General features: G+C 43.2%; 1 protein-coding gene across 2 annotated transcripts in view; it reads left to right on the top strand.

The window, feature by feature from the left end:
- Nucleotides 1-18090, top strand: part of FKBP1B (FKBP prolyl isomerase 1B) — a 76053-nt gene that overhangs the window by 25244 nt on the left and 32719 nt on the right. The window contains exons 1-2 of one of the 2 annotated variants that reach the window (XM_051613660.1): nt 10225-10360; nt 13014-13061. In XM_051613660.1, coding sequence (XP_051469620.1) covers nt 10324-10360; nt 13014-13061 — 85 coding nt within the window. In that variant the 5' untranslated portion in view covers nt 10225-10323. Of the gene's footprint in view, nt 1-10224; nt 10361-13013; nt 13062-18090 lie in introns of those variants that run through there. The other variant, XM_051613661.1, reaches the window with a different exon arrangement.

Genomic DNA, 18090 nt, shown 5'->3' with positions numbered 1-18090 from the left:
AATTCTGTGTTGCCTTGGCATGCACAGATCTATATAGCACACGCTCAAAATAAAGGCTGGTAATTGAAAACTCTCCTGGCAATACTGCAGTTTTCCTTTGAGACCCAGGAAAGCAATGTGAAGAGCAATCTGTGAGTAATCTGAGACACTCCAGTGAGCAACCATAGTCCTTACACTGACACTGAGCTAGATTCTGATCCTATTAACATCCCTGTGCCTCTGATTAACTTTGGTGTAACTCAGATCAGATTGTGACCCGTGGTTCAAACAAGGTGTTTCAGCTGGTGGCACCTTGGCTGGCTCCGTCCTGCAGAGTGATTCCAGACAGCCAGTCCCTGTTGTTTTGGAGGAGATGGTTTTTAGAAGTAGACTACAAAGTCCAAAACTGACCACCAGCCACTGAACTTCACAGAGCTGTTGGTAGCTGTGAGTTCCAAGAGCTCATAATGGAATGTTGGAAAATTAACCCAGCCATGATCATTGCAGAGGCTGAGTTACCCTTTTTATCATATTGCTTTATATTGCTGATTTCCCACATTGCTCTACTCACTTTTCACATGTCTTGAGAAATGGTGAATACATTTTGTGTTCAATAGGGATCAGAGCTAATGAGTTCCAGGTTTTGAAATATATTTACCTGGCTTTTTCTTGTCCAGCAGGAGATCAGTGTATAAATATCTCTGTGGATCTGAGTTCAATGCCATGCTGGAAAAGCTCAGATTCAGAATTCATTTCCTCCTTTATTAATGATAAAATAACTCTTTCCAGGTTAAATCTTGCTTCAGGTTAATTATATTGATGTTAATTTTCCTGGTGACTTCAGAGGAAAACAGATCCAGCTCAATATGTAATAAAAGCATAAGAGTAATAATTTTTCTAATACCAATTTAACTCAACTTTATAAAAAGTCTAATACTTTGTAGCATTTTTGCTTTAAAACTATTTCTATTTGAAGCTACTCAACCACAATTCACCAACTTAAGTTGACATGTCACTTAGTGCAATACTTTCAAGATGCTTGAGTAATGTATTTATTTTTCCACCTTGAGATTTCTTTGCCTTGAGATCTGATTTTAAAACGTAGTTATCTGTCACCAGCTGACTGGAACAGAATGTAAAAAATTAATAAAGACACAAAATACGTCATCTGGCAGGGCAGATCTACTGATCACACTATGGAAACCAGGATTTTTTTGACAGTGATATGTCTGGTACTGCTCTCAGGATGGGATTTAACCCACTAGCTAGCATGTTTTCCCATGCATGTCACGTAGAGTGGGAAAGATCTAATGGAAGATTGTATTTTTACAGAAATATAGTTAAGAAAAACTATTTACAAGTTTGGTTATTAAAAACAAAGCAACTTATGCAAATTGTCATGTAAAGGTAAGGCCCTGATCTTTTCTCTGCAGGCTATATTCAAACTGAGGAGACTTCAGGCAGGAAAGTCCCATCTTCTTTCAAAGGCTGTTTCTTTTCTACTGGCAGTGTCATGGTCTTACCCTTCTGACACATGACTTCCAGTTCTCTGGAATCTCCCTGTATCTCAGGGAAGCCACCAGAGATGCTCCATTATATCATTCTGACCTCAGCTATCCATCAGTCTTCCAGGAGTGTTGTCAACAGTCCTCATGATGTTTCTGGTTCTTGGAACTCCCTCTCTTCTGTAATAGAAAGGCAAATATCATGCAATTCTAAAAAAGATATCCAGCAAGTTTGGGGGAGTAGAGTTTGCAGAACATTTGTTAATCTCCCAAGCCTTCCCTTTTGTGGTTTAGAGTGGGACTTTTGTGGTTCATCAGGCTGGGGAGAACAGAACAAGACCTTTTCAGGAGGCTACTTCCTTCTTGTTTCCAGCAGGATTGTTGGGCTCCATGTTTTTCTGGCTTTCACAGTGCTAAAGCAAAATAGGTGAGGAATTAGGAAGGAAAGCACATGAAGGGTGGTTATGCAAACATGGACACATTGATTTACAGGAGTGGGATTAATCTGACAAATTACCATGCCTGTGCTGAGGTATATACATATGGCTGCCCATATGAAAGTAGAACCCAGGGTCCCACTGGGCAGCTGAGTTGGGCCTGAGCTCTGTGATGTCTCTCTAGACATGCAGACTATAGTTGTCTCAGTCTGCCCCTGCTTACTTAAAAGTCAGTGGTGAGAAATAGACACTTTTAAGGCGTGATTCATTCCCTCATAAAGTACCCAAAATAGATAAATGAATCTTGCTTTATGAGTCTAGCTGAAGTACACAGATAGGACGTGGTTGTGGACAGAGCAATGCCAAGGAATGGTTGCAGAGTCATTACACACACGTCTGTTTCAGCTAGCACATTTATCAGTTATCAGCCCACTGATAGCCCTTTCTAGAGCTCCATGATTCCTACATCCCACATCCCTCCCACTACTGAATCCCCTCTCTCAGTCTCTCAAACCACTATTTGGTGACTTAATACTCCCATCTGTACATGCTGCTCTCCTGTGCTCACTTTATAAAGCAATCAAGAAGTTTTCGATGGTGTTCTTCAAAATGAGTATTTCCTGAATTTGAGCTGGGTTTGCATGGAATAGAATCTTAAAGGAAGTGATAGAAACTCCAGTAATTATGTTGTTAAAATTAGACTAGGCAGAAGAGTATGAAATGTTCTTTAGGAAACATTCCTCTCTTGGCAAAGAGAAGGAATGAATGATTCAATAGGTCTTTCCATTTGTAAGTCAACATTCAGCTTCCAAATGATGCCGATCTTTTTCTTTCATAGGCACTAAATGTATTTTTTTTAAGATGTCTCTTATTATTACCTTTTTTTTTTCCTTCCTTTTTATATATATATATATATATATTTTTATATATATATATATATAAAAGCAGGTAAATTTATACTTTTTATCATTTGCACCAAACACATCAGATAATTTCAGAACTTCTTGGCATGGCTAAAGAATAAGCAGATCACTCTCATTTGGAAAAGTGACTTGAAGAAGAACAAAGGATAATAATGTTTTTAGCAGATACATATTTATATCAGCTTGATAATCTGTAAAGGTCACTTGAACACTTTCTGCACCACAAAAATAATGCATTATTTGAATGGCAGTCAGGACAGCATGAGCTGGACATAACCCTGCATTGAATCTGGTTGGTTGACAGTGCAGACAGACTCAAACTCTTAGCAACATCTATTTTAGAAAGTGCAGAAGAAAGCAAATTTAATAGGGTATATCAAAAGTGATTGCTTCTGAATCACGTGGAGTCTAGTATCTATTCAAGGAGTTAAACCATAGCTGAGAATGTTGACTGAGAAAGATTGTAGACTCTCTCTCTGCATCTAATTCATGTCTGGGCTGTGTATGATGGTAACACTTCTGATGGCCAGCTTACAAGAATACTTTCGCTGTGGCTGTCACTGGTAGAGCTGTTCTACTTTAGGGATGATTACGGGACAATTTCAGAAGTATCTGAAGAGAGCTGCCTCCCAGCTGGACTTCTAAACCCATGTAAACAAATCTGTTTTGACTTGGTCTTCCCTGGAAATGCTCTTGCTAGTTAGACTTGGCAGGATCTCCCTACCTACCTCTCTCCCTGTGATACAGACAAATATGTTGGTGAATGTGTTCTAACACAAACCTGGTAATTAAAATGAAACAGTGGGAACATTGTGCTGCTATCCACCTTCTTTTTTTAAATAGATAACCTTTCAACTTTCTGCGTAGGCTGAGCTATAGTGGATTTTAATCCACAACCCTTAAGCTAATTTAAGTGGTAGGTAGAATTGTACTGAAGGTCCTGTGATTTCTACATTTCTGCTTTGGCCTTCTGTTTTGTCTCAAGTAAGGCCATAACTCAGGAAAACAAAACAAAAAACTTCACTAGTAGGAAGGATTAGAAATTTTTTTCACTTAAGGGTCAGTTTAAGCATAAATACCTGTTCTCCAGGATTCAGCCACCTTGAATCTAGAGGTGCAAAACCTGGAACAGCTGACTCAGACTTTCCATTCTGTAAGAGCTAAAGGCCAAATGCTGGGTCAGCCCTAGTGAAGACTTGAATACCAGGAAGATCAGTGTCTGTGTTACCCTAGAGGTGAATGTAAAAAGCTTGAGATTTTTTAGTGGCTGCTGTTGAACTGTTGACACGTAGAGTTAAAGCTTCTCCCTGGTCTATCATGGAAAAAAACCCAACTTTTTACATTCTTTCTGTGCTGTTCTGCTCATAGCTGTCCTGGTATGTGTACCACCTGCCTCTCTCCCTGCTGATCTTTTAGTTGTAATTTCAGATCATTTTGGTCAGGAGGTACTAGAAACTCATTAAACAGTGTTATAATTGCTCATGCAGAATGGAAGAAAACAAATACAACCTTAATTTTCTGAAGCCATTACCCAGCTCCCTTGATTCATTTATCTGGAGGACTGAGAATGCCAGTTAATTTCTTTTCCACTGTTACATTTTCCAAAATAATTGAAAGACTAATCAAAAACTTGTATCTAATATTTGCAGTTTGTTTGGTTTTCTCCTGTTGTTTGAACAGCTTCCAGTATGTCTTGCCAGTGACATTTCTTCACCAAGTAGAATAAATATCAAAACTATAGAGAAAAGAGGTTTACTGGAGAAAGCAGCAAATTATTTGCCCTGTAAATACAAAGTTTCTCAAAATCACTTCCTTCTGTAACTTCCATAGCAAGGAAATGACAAAACTGGAATAATTACTGTTCATAGATGTGATTCCAGTTCTGGTTTGTTCCATTTAAAAGACAGACTTACATTTTTAATCAATTATTTTTTTTTTGCTATTGAAAGATTGGGTGGAAGAGAAAATTTAATCCTCTTGGGCTGTGTGCTTATGGTGTTGTAATTATTGAAAATTTTATTTTTGAGATCACACTACGTGGCCCTGAGTTTAGGCTCTGGACCCCAAGGTGTTATATTTATTTACAACAGAAGAGGACCTCTGCCCCTGAATTGTTTGCAATCTAAATAGATAGGGAAGAATGATCACTCTCATTATATATATGAAATACTGAGGCACAGAGCAATTCAGAGCATATCTTCAGTTGAGCAAGCTGGCTTCAAAACGATAGGCAGTGAAGCAATATCAGTGCAGCAATCTGCATGTGTGCTAATTAGCCTGGATGGATGCTGCAATTCCTTACTTATATTGCTAGCTAGTTTTTACACACAGTGCTGTGCGTTGTGCCCAGGAGATGTATTAGCCACTTAGGAGTATTATGCATTGCAAACAGAACCAAAGTGATTTAGGGTCATGCAGTCAATTTCAGAACTGTGGTCATCCTCACTACCACTTCTTTATTCCCTTCTCTTCTTCATTCTGTAGGAAAAATATTACAGACTCATAAAGCAATTTAGGGATCTTTGGAGGCAGTGTGGTCCAATGGCTTGTTTGAAATGGGGTTAATTTCAAAGTTCCATCAGGTTCCTCAAGGCTTTATTTGATAAGTCACCTTCAGAAGACTTTTTCCCTATATATAGTCAGAATTTCCCTTCCTGTGACTTCTCTCTATTTCTTCTTATCCTTTTGCTGGGCATCTCTGAGAAGAGTGTGGCATCATCCTCTCTATAACCCAGTAGGTAGCTGTAGACAGCAACTGAAATCCTTCCTTAGCTTTGTCTTCTTGCAGGCTGAACTAACCCAGCTCTCTCTGCCTCTCCATTCTCCAGCCACTACCCACATTGGTGGCCCTTCACTGGACTTGTATGTCAGTGTCTCTTCTTGTACTGGGAACACAGAAGCTTGTGAGAAAATGAGTCAGTCTGCAGATGTTCACCTAAAGCCACATTGGTTTTTAAGTCTTGATCTCTTCTGGAAGTGGACTCCATTAGTTAGGCCCTGGTCCTGTGGAATTTTTGCCTCCATTCCTGACCATAAGCTACTCATTTTGTGGCTGTAGCAGCTGGGGGTGTATTTCCCAATGAGCTGGAGCTCTTCCTGGTGCATACCTGAGGGGACCTCACCTAGTCCTGTAAAAAGCTTTGAAGATCAGGACAAAGACCTTCATAATGACTGACAGGTAAGCACTGGGATAGAGAATAAGTGAACAGCTGAGCTGGGGAGAGCCTGGTGAGGCAGAAGAGAACGCCAGGGAGAGGTGGAAGCTTTCAAGTCAGTTTTAGTTCTACTGTACTGAAAAATTCCAGCTGCAGTTTTGCACTCGTAGCTACAGCCGCAAGAGTAAACTACAGTTATAGATGTGGATGGGGAGTCAAGAGGAAGATGAGGATTCAGAATGTTTGCTTCAGGAGGAAGTTTCATTCTGTTTTGGGGCATTTGGAGTAAGTATGAGTTGGGAGGAGGCAACTGTGCTGCGGACTGGTGGTAACCAGGTGTGGTGAGAAGAGAGATCACCCTCTTATGCCAGGCACATTGAGATTTTGGTATGTTTTGATCTGTTCATCCAATGGCTCTCACTGCAGGTATACCATCAGAATTGCCCTGAGCACCTGATTTGGGGGAAATCAGTGATTCTGGCCTGACTCTGTTACCTGCTAGTGATGCACAGGAACATTCCCAGTGACATGACCCGCCGAGCTGCGCGGGCTGGTGTTTACTTTGGTCATTTGTTTTTCTGGCGTGATGCTGGTTTTGCAGATCCTGTATGCTCTTGGATTAAAATTACTTGGTGGTGCTTGTTGGTTCAGTGAGTGGAAAGGTCAGTATTTGTAAAATATTTTTAGTTTGATTTTGTTATTCACAGAACAGTGGTTGGGTTTCAAAGTAAAGCTGAGTTAATGCTCCATGGACACAGGTGAGGCAAACGTGTTTTGTCTGAGTTTTTCTCTTGTCTCTATGAATTTAAATATTTGCAGAATTTGTACTTTCTGTTTATGGGCAATTGTTGCTTTGGCCTTAGAGGGGTGGATTTCATACGCACATGGAATTTGTTTCACATGATTTGTAGATCCTTTGCATGTCTAAAAAACATTGAAGAATGGCATTTTACAGTACAGGGACCATGACCTAAACTAAAAGGCCCTAACATTTGAAAAGTATTTGTCTACCTAGAGGTGGAAATTCATAAACAGTCTGTAAACAGTACAGGCTGTAGGGGTTTTAATTAAAGAAAATGAGCTATCCAGCTGCTAACCTTTGAGGTTCTCAGTTTCTGCAAAACCTCATCATGGCTGTGATCAACTTGTGCTCTTTGTGACCACAAAGAAATCCTAGATGTTGCAGTCATGTGGTTCCATCTAAGATCTGGGAAGGGGGGTTCAGAGAAGACCCCCACACACACTTTTCCAGACCACTCTTTTTGTTCCCAGGATAGAAAAACATGCTGTGGGAAGGTCTTGTGGTAAACCACTGTTCAGGAAGGTGAGCTCTACACAGCCTTGAAAGCCTAGACTAATGGACTGTATCCTTGATACAGACATGCTGGATCCCAAGGGAGGAGGGAGTGGGTGTTGTGCAATAGCTTCCAAAGAGCATTCTTTAAAACACTGATCTCCTTGTCTGCTTCAGTAATTTGGTTTTAGCAATTTCCTTGGTCATGGACAGACTTTTCCTTAGCTCCTTTGTCCTCTTTGCCTCTCCTCCAATTCTCTAACAACCCTAAACCACCTTCCCTTGTATTTCAGAGGCTTTCTGGAAGATACGTGGCATTCCTTGTTTCAGTCTTCTCTTCCAAGGTCTTCATATGCTGTGAAGTTGTTAACAATGGTATCTTGAGGACTTTGATGTCTCCAGAGAGTACTATAAGGTGAAAAATAACATTATTTGTTGTTCAATATCTGTGGTGACAAAGGTTTTAAAAAATACTCACCCAACAATTTTGAGATAACCTCAGCAGATCCTTTTTTTCTGTCTTGGAATTTGGTCTCACCTTTCTTTTCATGTGCTTGAGAATACAAGTGTAGTGGATATAATTAGCTGATGCCCAAAATAAGCTCTATGTCTGCTTTTAGGAACCCAGCAGAGGACAAGAGTTCATAGAATAGGATACTTATAGGCACAGCAGGTTTAGCCCTGGGTCACCGCTTGGTCTCTCCTAATCCCATTTTGTGGCTTGTGCATTTTCCTAGTGTGGGTTTTCCTTTTTTTGTAATGATTGTAAGTCTGCCTGAGGATGCTGGGATCTGTGTGTAAGGCCTGTTACTTGTGGTGCCACTTGAAGCAGATAGTCTGCTGTCCCTTCTGAACTGTATCTATTATGAGATTGAGTCCAATCTCCTTCTGTCACAAGACACAATTCAGGAGCAGCTCTTTTTCCACCATCATGGACAGATGTGTAGCCCTGATCAAAGGAAGCATGTACTTAAAAATGCTGAGAGAACACAGCAAAGTATAAAGGGCTTTTATTCATCAGAGTTATGCCTTCTGATGTTACAAATGCCTGAGAGGACACAGACATCTGCCTGGAGCCTGGATGAAAGCAGGCCTGTCTTGAAGGTCAAGAGCCACGTTAGGACATCGTGTACCTGGAATTTCACTTTCTAACTTCCCTTGTATGTTCAGCATTTGCTGTGCCATTCTTGTTGCTCTGGAATGACCCACAGGCACATTTGGAACCAGCAGTGTTCATGTCTTCTTAATACTCCTGTGCTGCCTATCCCCTGCTTGGCATTTTCCTGTTTCTCAAATGCATTTTTAGTATCTTTCTACTGATCAGAAACCAAATGACGTTCTAAGATTTGCACTGAAAAAAAACCAACAAAACTTCTCCAGAATTTGCACCATAATCAACCTGTCTGATGAACTGAAGTGCCTGCTTATTACATACATGGTACATGCAGATGCAGAATTAATTGACAGACTAAAAGAATCCGTGTCCAGTCCTCCTCACCACTTCTGAACTCATGTCAATTCATGCTTTTTTCCTCACTTCCCCACTTCCCACTGGGAAGCTTCATCCAGTAATTGTGGAGTGCCCAACTCACAGCAAAACACGAATACCATGAAACACGTGTGGTGAACAGGTAGTCTGATCAGAATGGTGTGAAAAGCCGCGTGGAGATGGTTGGTGCAGTTCAGGGCATGGATGCAAGGGCCACATGATCACAGTTGGAAAACACCACAGTAAATTCCTCAGTTCAATCATCCTGACAACTGCCCCATGTAGACGAAGAGCTTTACCCTGAATGGAATCCAGTTTGTAACAGATAAAAATACTGAAAAAGGAACATCAAAGAAGTGCAGTTTGGAATTAGATGGATACAGACAGCTCTTTCAGCTGGAAAACTGATGATGCTGAGGTTGTTTTCATTTTTTTTTTTTAACCCAGAACACACAGAACTGTAAACAGAACTATCTGAGTCACTTGAAGCTGTGAGATTCCTGCACACAATAGTTCATGAGGCAATAGGATTTTTAATCTGTTTTGGATTCATTCATCAGAAGGAGTTGTAGCTCTTGCACAGGCTTTTTAGTTTGTCATCTCCCAACATGGAAGCACCTGTGCAGTGCATACACGGATTTTCCTAATTAAAATGCAGATGAGGATAGGAAGTGATCAGCTGTGCTGTGCAGTGAAACTCGGGGTACCTGAGTGGCCTGCTGAAGAGCTGCTGCTGCTGCTGCAGGTGTCGGGGCACCCCGGACAGGTACCACTCACCCCCAGCAGAAGTGGGCAGGCATTCACTTCAGCATGCAAACACTCTGTGTAGACATGGAAGCTTTCCCTCGTGGCTGTTTGTACCTGGGAGAATCGTGCAATCACAGAATGCCAGGTTGGAAGGGACCCCGAGGATTATCTGGTCCAGCCTCTCGAGGTGGGAACACTGGTGAGCACTCTCTCAAGCTGACTCTTACAAGCGCCCAGGGTGGGGGAATCCACCACTTCCCTGCGGAGATCATCCCACCGCCCGGCTCTCCTCCGGTGTCCTGCCGGGATCCCCCCAGGAGTCACTTGCACCCATGACCCCTCCTCGGTTCCATCCGACTCCTCGTCAAAAGAACGCGGACCCGCGCCCCGACCCGTCCTGCTGGCTGCATCCCCGCGGGAATATCGATCCCCTGAGCCCTCCGGCCGCTCGGGGGGCGGGCGGGAAGGAGGCAGGAGCCGCTGGGGAAGGCTCCTGCGGGCCCTGCCCGGGGGAGGGCAGCAGCGCTCCCCGCACCGCCGCGGGGAGCAGACGGGGCGCTGCGGGCGGGCGGACCCTCCGGGGCTGCCCCGGAGCGGCGGCGGGTCCCGGCTTGGGGGCGGGCGGCCCCTTCCCCGCCCCTGCCCCGCATTGGCTGCGGGCGGCTGACGGGCAGCTGGGGAGGCCCCTGCCTGGCGGCCGCGGAGGGGGATGCGGGCACTGGGGGTCCGGCCGCGCCGGGGAGCGGGGCCGAGCCGAGCCGAGGGGCGCTGAAGGGAGCCGCGCCAGTGCTGCCATGGGGGTGGAGATCGAGACCATCTCTCCGGGAGACGGTGCGGGACCGCGCGGGGGCGGGGGGCAGCTCTGCGGGGGCGGGGGGCAGCCCTGCGGCGATGCGGGGCAGCCCTGCGGCGATGCGGGGCAGCCCTGCGGCGATGCGGGGCGGGGGCTCCCGGCGCCGGCTCGACCCGGCAGCTGCCGCCGCACGGGGCTCCGGGGCCGGGGGGAGCGGGGAGCGCGGGGCCCGGGTGCGGAGGGGCAGCGGGGGGGGGAAGGCACGGCCGCCCCCGCACACCCCCAGCCCCGTGGGCACCGCTCCGTGGTGCGGGAGAGCGGGAGCGGGGCGAGCCGGCCAGGCGGGGCGGCGGGAGGCGGCGGCAGGGACGGCCCGGGGGGCTGGGGATGTGCCTCCGGCATCCGCGGGCAGCTGCACGACAGAGCCGCGCCCCGCGCCCTCGCCGCAAACTTTCCCCGGTTCCCCGCACGGCCCCCGGTGTCCGCATCCCGGGCGCGGGGCTGCCGAGGTGCAGCCAGCCCCGGCGGCCGAACCCTCTGCTGAGCGCAGGCTCTCCTCTCCAGGGCCGGTGTCTTGTTCTCCTGCTCCTCGCTGGAGTCGCAGTCGCGTTTCATAAGGCTCTAGGGGGTGGTTGGTTGATGTTTTTCCTGTAGGTTGTTGTGGTGGGGGTGGTTTTGTTTGTTTGCTTGTTTTAGAGGACACCATTTCCAACCTTCACCTCTATGTATCCGTATCATAAGCCAGATTCATCCTTGGCTGGTACACAGCCGTAAATAATTTGTTCAGGTCGGTCTCAGCTTAACTTTTTTGGCCAAGGATGTTTCCTTGCTTTGTGTTTGCTTTTAAGTCGGCTTCTCCCCCCTGTGCTGCTTAGCTCTGGGGATCCAGTTCTGCTCTTGTTTGCACAGACATAGAAGCAGAACACTTAGGTGGGTATAAGCAGTGTTGCTGGGTTGAGAGTAGAAAGAAGGATAGAACTTCACCTCGTAATAGGGCTTTCTAGCTATTAAATAAATCAAGGCCATCTTTTTGAGCAATATGTTATTCCAAATAAGGTTATATGGATTAGTTGTCTTGGTTCTAAGTCCCAGTCAAAATCAGCTGGCTTGAAACACTGTCTTGCACCACAGCTAGTCAGTGGTCTTGAGAATCTCTGCTTTTAATTCAGCTTTGATGTGAATTTGTGTAGCTTCACTGACGGGGATGGTGTTACGCTCACACAGCAGAGTATGTGTCAGTAAGGTCTGGTCCTCCTTCTCTGAGATCTCGGTATAGCAGTGCATCATTTGAATAATACCTGTTTTACCAAGGGTAGGAATCATCTTGCATAACTTTTCTTTGGTTAGGTGGCTAGTCTAAAGCAGTCCTCTGGGTTTTTCCTGGAGTCATGTCCAGAGAATAATGCATTTTGCCTCTCTCTGGAGAGGCTGGGCTTCTCTCAAGGCACTGATAATTCTCACTGTCAATAGGGGAAGCCCAGGAGACTGGCACAGGATAGTTGCCTGTGTTTCAGATGACTAAAAAACTGTATGAGTCCTGCTTTGGAGTTACAGTGATGCCCTGACTGGCTGCCTGGTGTACCCACAGCTCGAGATAATTGCAGCCAAATACAAGGTGGTGAACAAGGCTGTTCAGGTGACACTGGGAAGCACCACTTTCTCAGTTTCATGTGAGAAATCTCAGTTCATCGTAGTAACTTGCCCTCCTGCCACTGCTGCTTGTGTTGGTGTTAGCACATAAATCCCCACTCCACAGCTTGTGTGTCCTTTGATGCTTTATGCCCTGTGATGCACCCTGTCATGTAAAGTTATGTTATCTAAAGTTATGACATGAATCCAGACTAATGGGGCCAGAAAGCCAGCCAAGATACGAGCCTCAGTTTCTATCTGAAACCCCAGTTTCTAGCATTCTGGCAAGCATGTTCCTTAATAATTGGTCTCATTCATATTTTTTAAGTTCTTCCAAGCCTGGGCCCTCCCCAGGCCAGCATTACTTGAGAAATCAAGGTTAGGTGGTTTAATATGCCATTGGCACCTAATTGAGCCTGGAAAGTCTTACCCGAGCTTTTGGTGCCTTTGGTAGCACCTGGGACAGCTAAAATGGAAATTATAATTTAAGAAAATAATTTAAGCCTTCATTCCCTTTCAGTATGAAAATTTTAAGAGGCTCTTCCAAGAGCAGTGATGCTCTGTGCATCCCTGCTTTACTGTTGCCCGATGCTACAAAATTAAACTGCCTCAGTATGTGAATTTTTTTTTTTAAAGCCCTCCTCAGCTAATTAAAGATGCCTTTGTTAGAGCTGTCTTGAGTGGAAGGCATTAGAAATGTGAATGCAAATGGATTTTTTTTCACAATGTCAAATTAAGACTTAAACTGAAAAATTATAACGAAAACATTCTGAGAATGTTAAGGTTATAATCCATGAAGTTTTGACAGTCCTTTTGCACTTGCAGAATGTAAATGCCCACATATATAGGGAAAATTATGAAAGGAAAATATTATTTGGTCTAACAACTCAACAGGAGCCAAGCTGGGATCTTCTCACCTGAACCATACTCATTCCTGTCTTGCATATTAGTGTTTTCATAAAGCAATGCAAATCTCAGTCTGCATTTTCCTCTTGAAAGATAAACCTGCCACACAGATTAAGCAGCAAAAGTAAAAAAGTAACCTTTTCATAATTTTAACAGGACGGACGTTTCCAAAGAAGGGTCAGACGTGTGTGGTGCACTACACAGGTAAGGCATGCTCTGAATGTCTCTCAATACCAACTGCTTGGTGTTCAAGAGTAATTTGCCATTTCAGATGTGTGTGTGTTGTATTTTTTTGCTTTGTTCTGGCACTCTTAATCCAATGGATTATATTCGGATGGGTTTCCGGGGTATTTCACGTCTAGCTGAGCAGTTCAGACTGCAGCATCTAGATGTGCATGCCAAGTGTTGTGTTCAGTGGTGAGAGGTTAGCAGGTAAAGCTGTGGACCTCAGTCTTTCAGCCATTGTACTCACTCATGAAATCAAGCATGGAGCAATGAAAATGGTGTGTTCATATTTTTCCAGCCTCTGTCTCGACAGAGATAATTAATGAATGATTGTATAGATGTTAAAAGCATGTGCCTATGTATTGGCAGTAAATTCATTCCAGATTGAAGAGATCATTAAAAGGTCTATTTAACACCTGCTTTATGGACTTGTTTGAATCTTGAGCAGCAAGTTGGTTAATGGAATTCTTTATGCTGCACCTTTTTGCAGAGGGGAAAAAGCCCTTTACATCAGTTTATAATATCATCTTTTGTATATAATTATGTAAATTGTCAAAATGCAAAGACCTCTGCAGTCTGAGTGCCCAGCTGGGATGTTCACATCAACAGCTGCCATTTTATGTGATCTTTTCCTTTAGAAGCAATATAGATGATGTGGAGATTGACAGCTACTGATCTGGGCCTAGATTTTTGAGATGACTTTTTCCACTAGCGTTCAGTATTATTGGAAAGTTCTCACTGGTCACTGTTGTTTTCTCTCAGTTTTGTACTTGCTTCTGTAGGTTACAGCTGGAGAAAGGTGGGAATATTTTCCAGCCAGTGTAACTAAGGAAGTAGACTTACTTGTATTTTCAAGAAGCTTTTTGGTATAGTTTCAATAGTATCACTCTTCAGAAGGTTGTATGGTGCATTGGTTTGGGGTATATGAAGTCTGGAGTTAAGCTCCTATATGGTTGTATATTCAGAGTATTTTGATCTGATGAGGATTTCTAGTTTGAATTAGAAGTTGTTAAACACATGGGTCTTCCATGCCAATCTCAGCCCTTACAGACATTCCTCTGTAACTTAAATGTGCAAATAGATGTTCTGAAACTGTTTTTGTGAAGATGCTGAAAGATACGTTTCTGTTCCCCTCTAAACTTAGAGAAGCTTTAATGAAATAAAGTTGTCACCTCCTGCCCCTGGTTAGTTAAATTTAAATGTCAGGACTGAAATAGGCCAAAAAATGTGAGGCCGGTGGCTCCCACAAAGCATAATTTTTCTGGATAGCTTCAGAGAGAGAGTGAAAGGTAAATGTGGAAAGATAACAAGATGCTGCATAATTTTCTTGATACTAGAGACCATCTTAGATGTGGCTATCATAAGCTGGCTTTGACATAAAAGACTTTATGAAAACTCATTAAATCAGTCTCTAGTGTAAACTGTGCTTCCTCCATATATCTTGTTATTGGTGCTGTGCAACCTCTCCAACTCCCAGGTTAGAACAGGTATCAGAAGAAGCTCACTGTCTGCTCCAGTGCTCTCACAACACCGAAGCCATCTCTGGAGGTCATATTTTTAAAGGGAGCCCATGGTTAGTTGATAAAGTGTTTTCTTCCAGTAGTCTGTAAAGGATATGGGAAAGATTACATGTGAATGTCAAGTTTTAATTTAAAACCATTTTATCTGGATACAGTATAACTTATTTTTCTACTGATGTGATCTCATTAGGCCTCACTGTACTTTGTGCTTATCCTCACCACACTCCTGAGAGTCCTGCTTTGGGAAGTGGGTAGCTACAGAGGTGTCTGCAGAGGTACCCAGAAGATCTGTCTTGCCACCTGAAATGGGAGTGAGGAAAAAATAAGACAATTAGGTTCAAGGAAGGGATCCAGAAATCCTGCTTTCCAGAGCTGTTAAATACTGGGAAGGAGTTGTCTCCATGTTCAGCCTACATGTCACTCTTGAGCTAGACACAGATACCTGTAGGGAGGCCTTGCAGTCTGGGAAGTGAGGGAACTGGGATGGACTGGACTCCACCAAGATCTAGAGATCCAAAAAGACTATTATCACTGGAGTGCTCTGAGCACAGCTCTGAATCCAGCATCAAGCACAGCAGAGACAGCCACTTTCAGCCAAAAACATGACCTGTGGGAGCCTACTTTATAATAACTGAACAGTTGTTTCAGACATGGCAAACCTGTGCTCAGTTGTATTTTCCAAGAGAGGAGGGTCACAGCTCTATTTGCCACATCCTTGACTGCAGCCATTACATTCTTGGGGATGAAGAAGCTGTAATTTCCTGCTCCCTTTAGTTTAGCCCAGGGCATTCAGCTGTGAAGAAGGCAAGAGCCGTGGGCAAGAAAAGGAGCAGGCAAGAGGCTTTATTGTTTCTTTAGCTTTGGCATTGGTGTCGTGTGGAGAGTTATGCTTGTGTCTATGAAGTTGAAAGCTTTTTTTTTGTTGTTACATTTTTTATAACAAAAGCATACTGCATAGATGCAGATGAACACTAATTTATAGAATATGCTTGATTTATCATTATTTTTAAAAGCATTTTCTGTTTAACACAATACAAATTAAATGCAGTTCCCTTGCAATAACTCTTGTAAAAAGAGAACAGATCTACCTTGGATCAAAATAAACTCAGTCTTAGGTGTACATAGTAATAGCCAGAGATTTGTCCTGACCTACTCTGAAAAAACCTAGTGTAAATTGAGAATCATCTGCACCACTTCAGTAGGAGCTGTGCACGTGTATCTGAGAGGACAGCTGAACTCAGTGAGCAACTTCATCAACATTCTTTGTCTCCAGGAAGCTGTCTAGCTGGGTTTGGAAGAGGACAGTGAATGCTGCAATTAGAGTTATCAGTAATAAGAATTGTATTGTGACATGCATTATAATTGAGACTTGGATTCTAGCCAGCTGAATCTTGCTTACCTAGAAAGGACGTAATTGTTTTATCAAGCATTTTCCCAAGATGTATTATACCAGGAAAGTGTGATGTCTGTCTGTCTTCTGGGGCCTGACAATTTTCTATGTTTTTTGGTTTTTTTTTTACTTAATCTCTTCAAATTACTCTGGTTTCAAAGGATGAAAGCCTTTACTTTTGCAGAGATCTTGGTGGCAGCTAAGTGCTTACCAGCATCCCTTTTCTTTGGTGAATCATAACTGCAAAAAGTAGTTTTAGTTCTCAATGAAGAACATAGGCTTTTGCTGCCCTTCAGAAATGATTTGCAAGTCTTACAACTCTCTTGGCAAAAGGAGTAGAATTCTTATCTTTGCTTATTTATTGTAGCTTGGAATATTAGTAGCCTGGAAATATTTTAGCTTTGACTTCAGTCTGATAGTGATAAGAGTCCGGAAGCAAAAGTTAAAGCAGAGATTTCTCCTACGCATTTTGCTGCCAGCTCAGTGACTGATTTAAAGAATACTACTTGCTCTTTCATTTTTTAAATTTGACAGAAAAGGGGGCTGTGCCTCACAAAATTGTCAAGAAATTAATGTTTGCAAGTACTGTGAGACTTGCTATAAGAAGGGACTACTGACGTGGAAAAAATAATTTGATGAATAAAAAAACATTCAGACATTTGTAAGAAGAAATGTCACAGCTTCAGCAGCTGAATTAGGGAGTTTAAAGTGAATGGACCAGATTGTTGTCTGATGGGAAAGGATCAGCATAATAACCTGTAGCCTCAAGTTTCCCACTTGCTCCTCCACTGCACTGGATGTGTACTGTGCCCATCAGTGTCACTGAAACTACCTGTGGTATTAGGTGCTGTTTAGGGTGGGTAAGTGAAACAGAAAAGGAGCTTGAAATAATCCAACAACATTCTTATTGGCAGCCTCAGCTGGGAAATGATGGTTTGACTAAGGATTTAAGTCTCTCCCCTTAAAGGTGGTCCCTGTGGCACTGAGGTGTTATTTGGACAGCTGCTAATATGCTTCATCCAAAGAAAGGGAAGACTTTAGGATTGCCTGTAAACACTGTCTTGTATTAATTTAAGAAAAGACAGGATGAGTTTCCTTCTTGCAGAGTAAAGAAGATTATAAAGAGATTTCTTCAAGATATCCTACATGGGCACTTTATCTTCTGACAGAGACTTTTCTTTCAGCATGAAATGTGCTGAATTAATTGGTGGCTGCTAGCTTTGATTCTGGAGCACCTACTAACCTCTGCAGGATTTCCTTTCACAGAGGGATTGTAGCACTGTGCTCCCTTCCTATTGCACACAGAAATTAAACTGCTGGCAAATAATTAAACTTCCAATGCCCACCTCACAAAAGCCTTGAAGAAGTGGATTTCAAGATAATAAAAAAAGTTCACTAAGCAGATTATATGAAGTACCAGAGAACCAATAGCCTCTTTTCTTCAAGTTTTTAAAAGCTGAGAACTGATCCAAAACAGTGCCATCTTTTAGAAGATAAGATTGCTGTTTTCAAACAAAATATTTTTAGTTGGCCCTCTTTGCACTTATTTTCAATGATCCCAGTGTGTCCCGTTGCCTACTTACAGTTTATATATATATTTAAGGACTGGGACCTGAAAGGTTTGCATCAATTCTTGATCATTCCATGTCCTCACAAGACTGACATAGTTTTCTAATAATTTATGCCCCCCAAAATCAAATAATTGCTGAAATTACTGTTGAAACTGGGGCTGCCTTGTGCAATGAATAGTATTTGTTAGTGTAAAATCATAGAATCGTAGAATGGTTAAGGTTGGAAGGGACCTTTAAAAATGATCAGGTTCCCACCCCCCTGCTATGAGCAGGGACACCTCCCACCAGACCAGGGTGCACAAGCCTCATCCAACTTGGTCTTGAACACCTCCAGGGAGGGGGCTTCCACAACCTCTCTGGGCAACCTATTCCAGTGCCTTACTACTTGCGTGGTGAAGAATTTCTTTTTGATATCTAACCTAAATCTCCCCTCTTTCAGTTTAAAACCACTACCCCTTGTCCTATCACTGCCCTCTCTGATGAAAAGCCCCTCCCCAGCTTTTCTGTAGCCCATTCAGGCACTAGAA

The sequence above is a fragment of the Apus apus genome, chromosome 3, assembly GCF_020740795.1.
Source record: "Apus apus isolate bApuApu2 chromosome 3, bApuApu2.pri.cur, whole genome shotgun sequence".
Taxonomy (NCBI): Eukaryota; Metazoa; Chordata; class Aves; order Apodiformes; family Apodidae; genus Apus; species Apus apus.
Note: the sequence above shows the minus strand (reverse complement) of the source record. Positions and strands in the feature narration are given on the sequence as shown.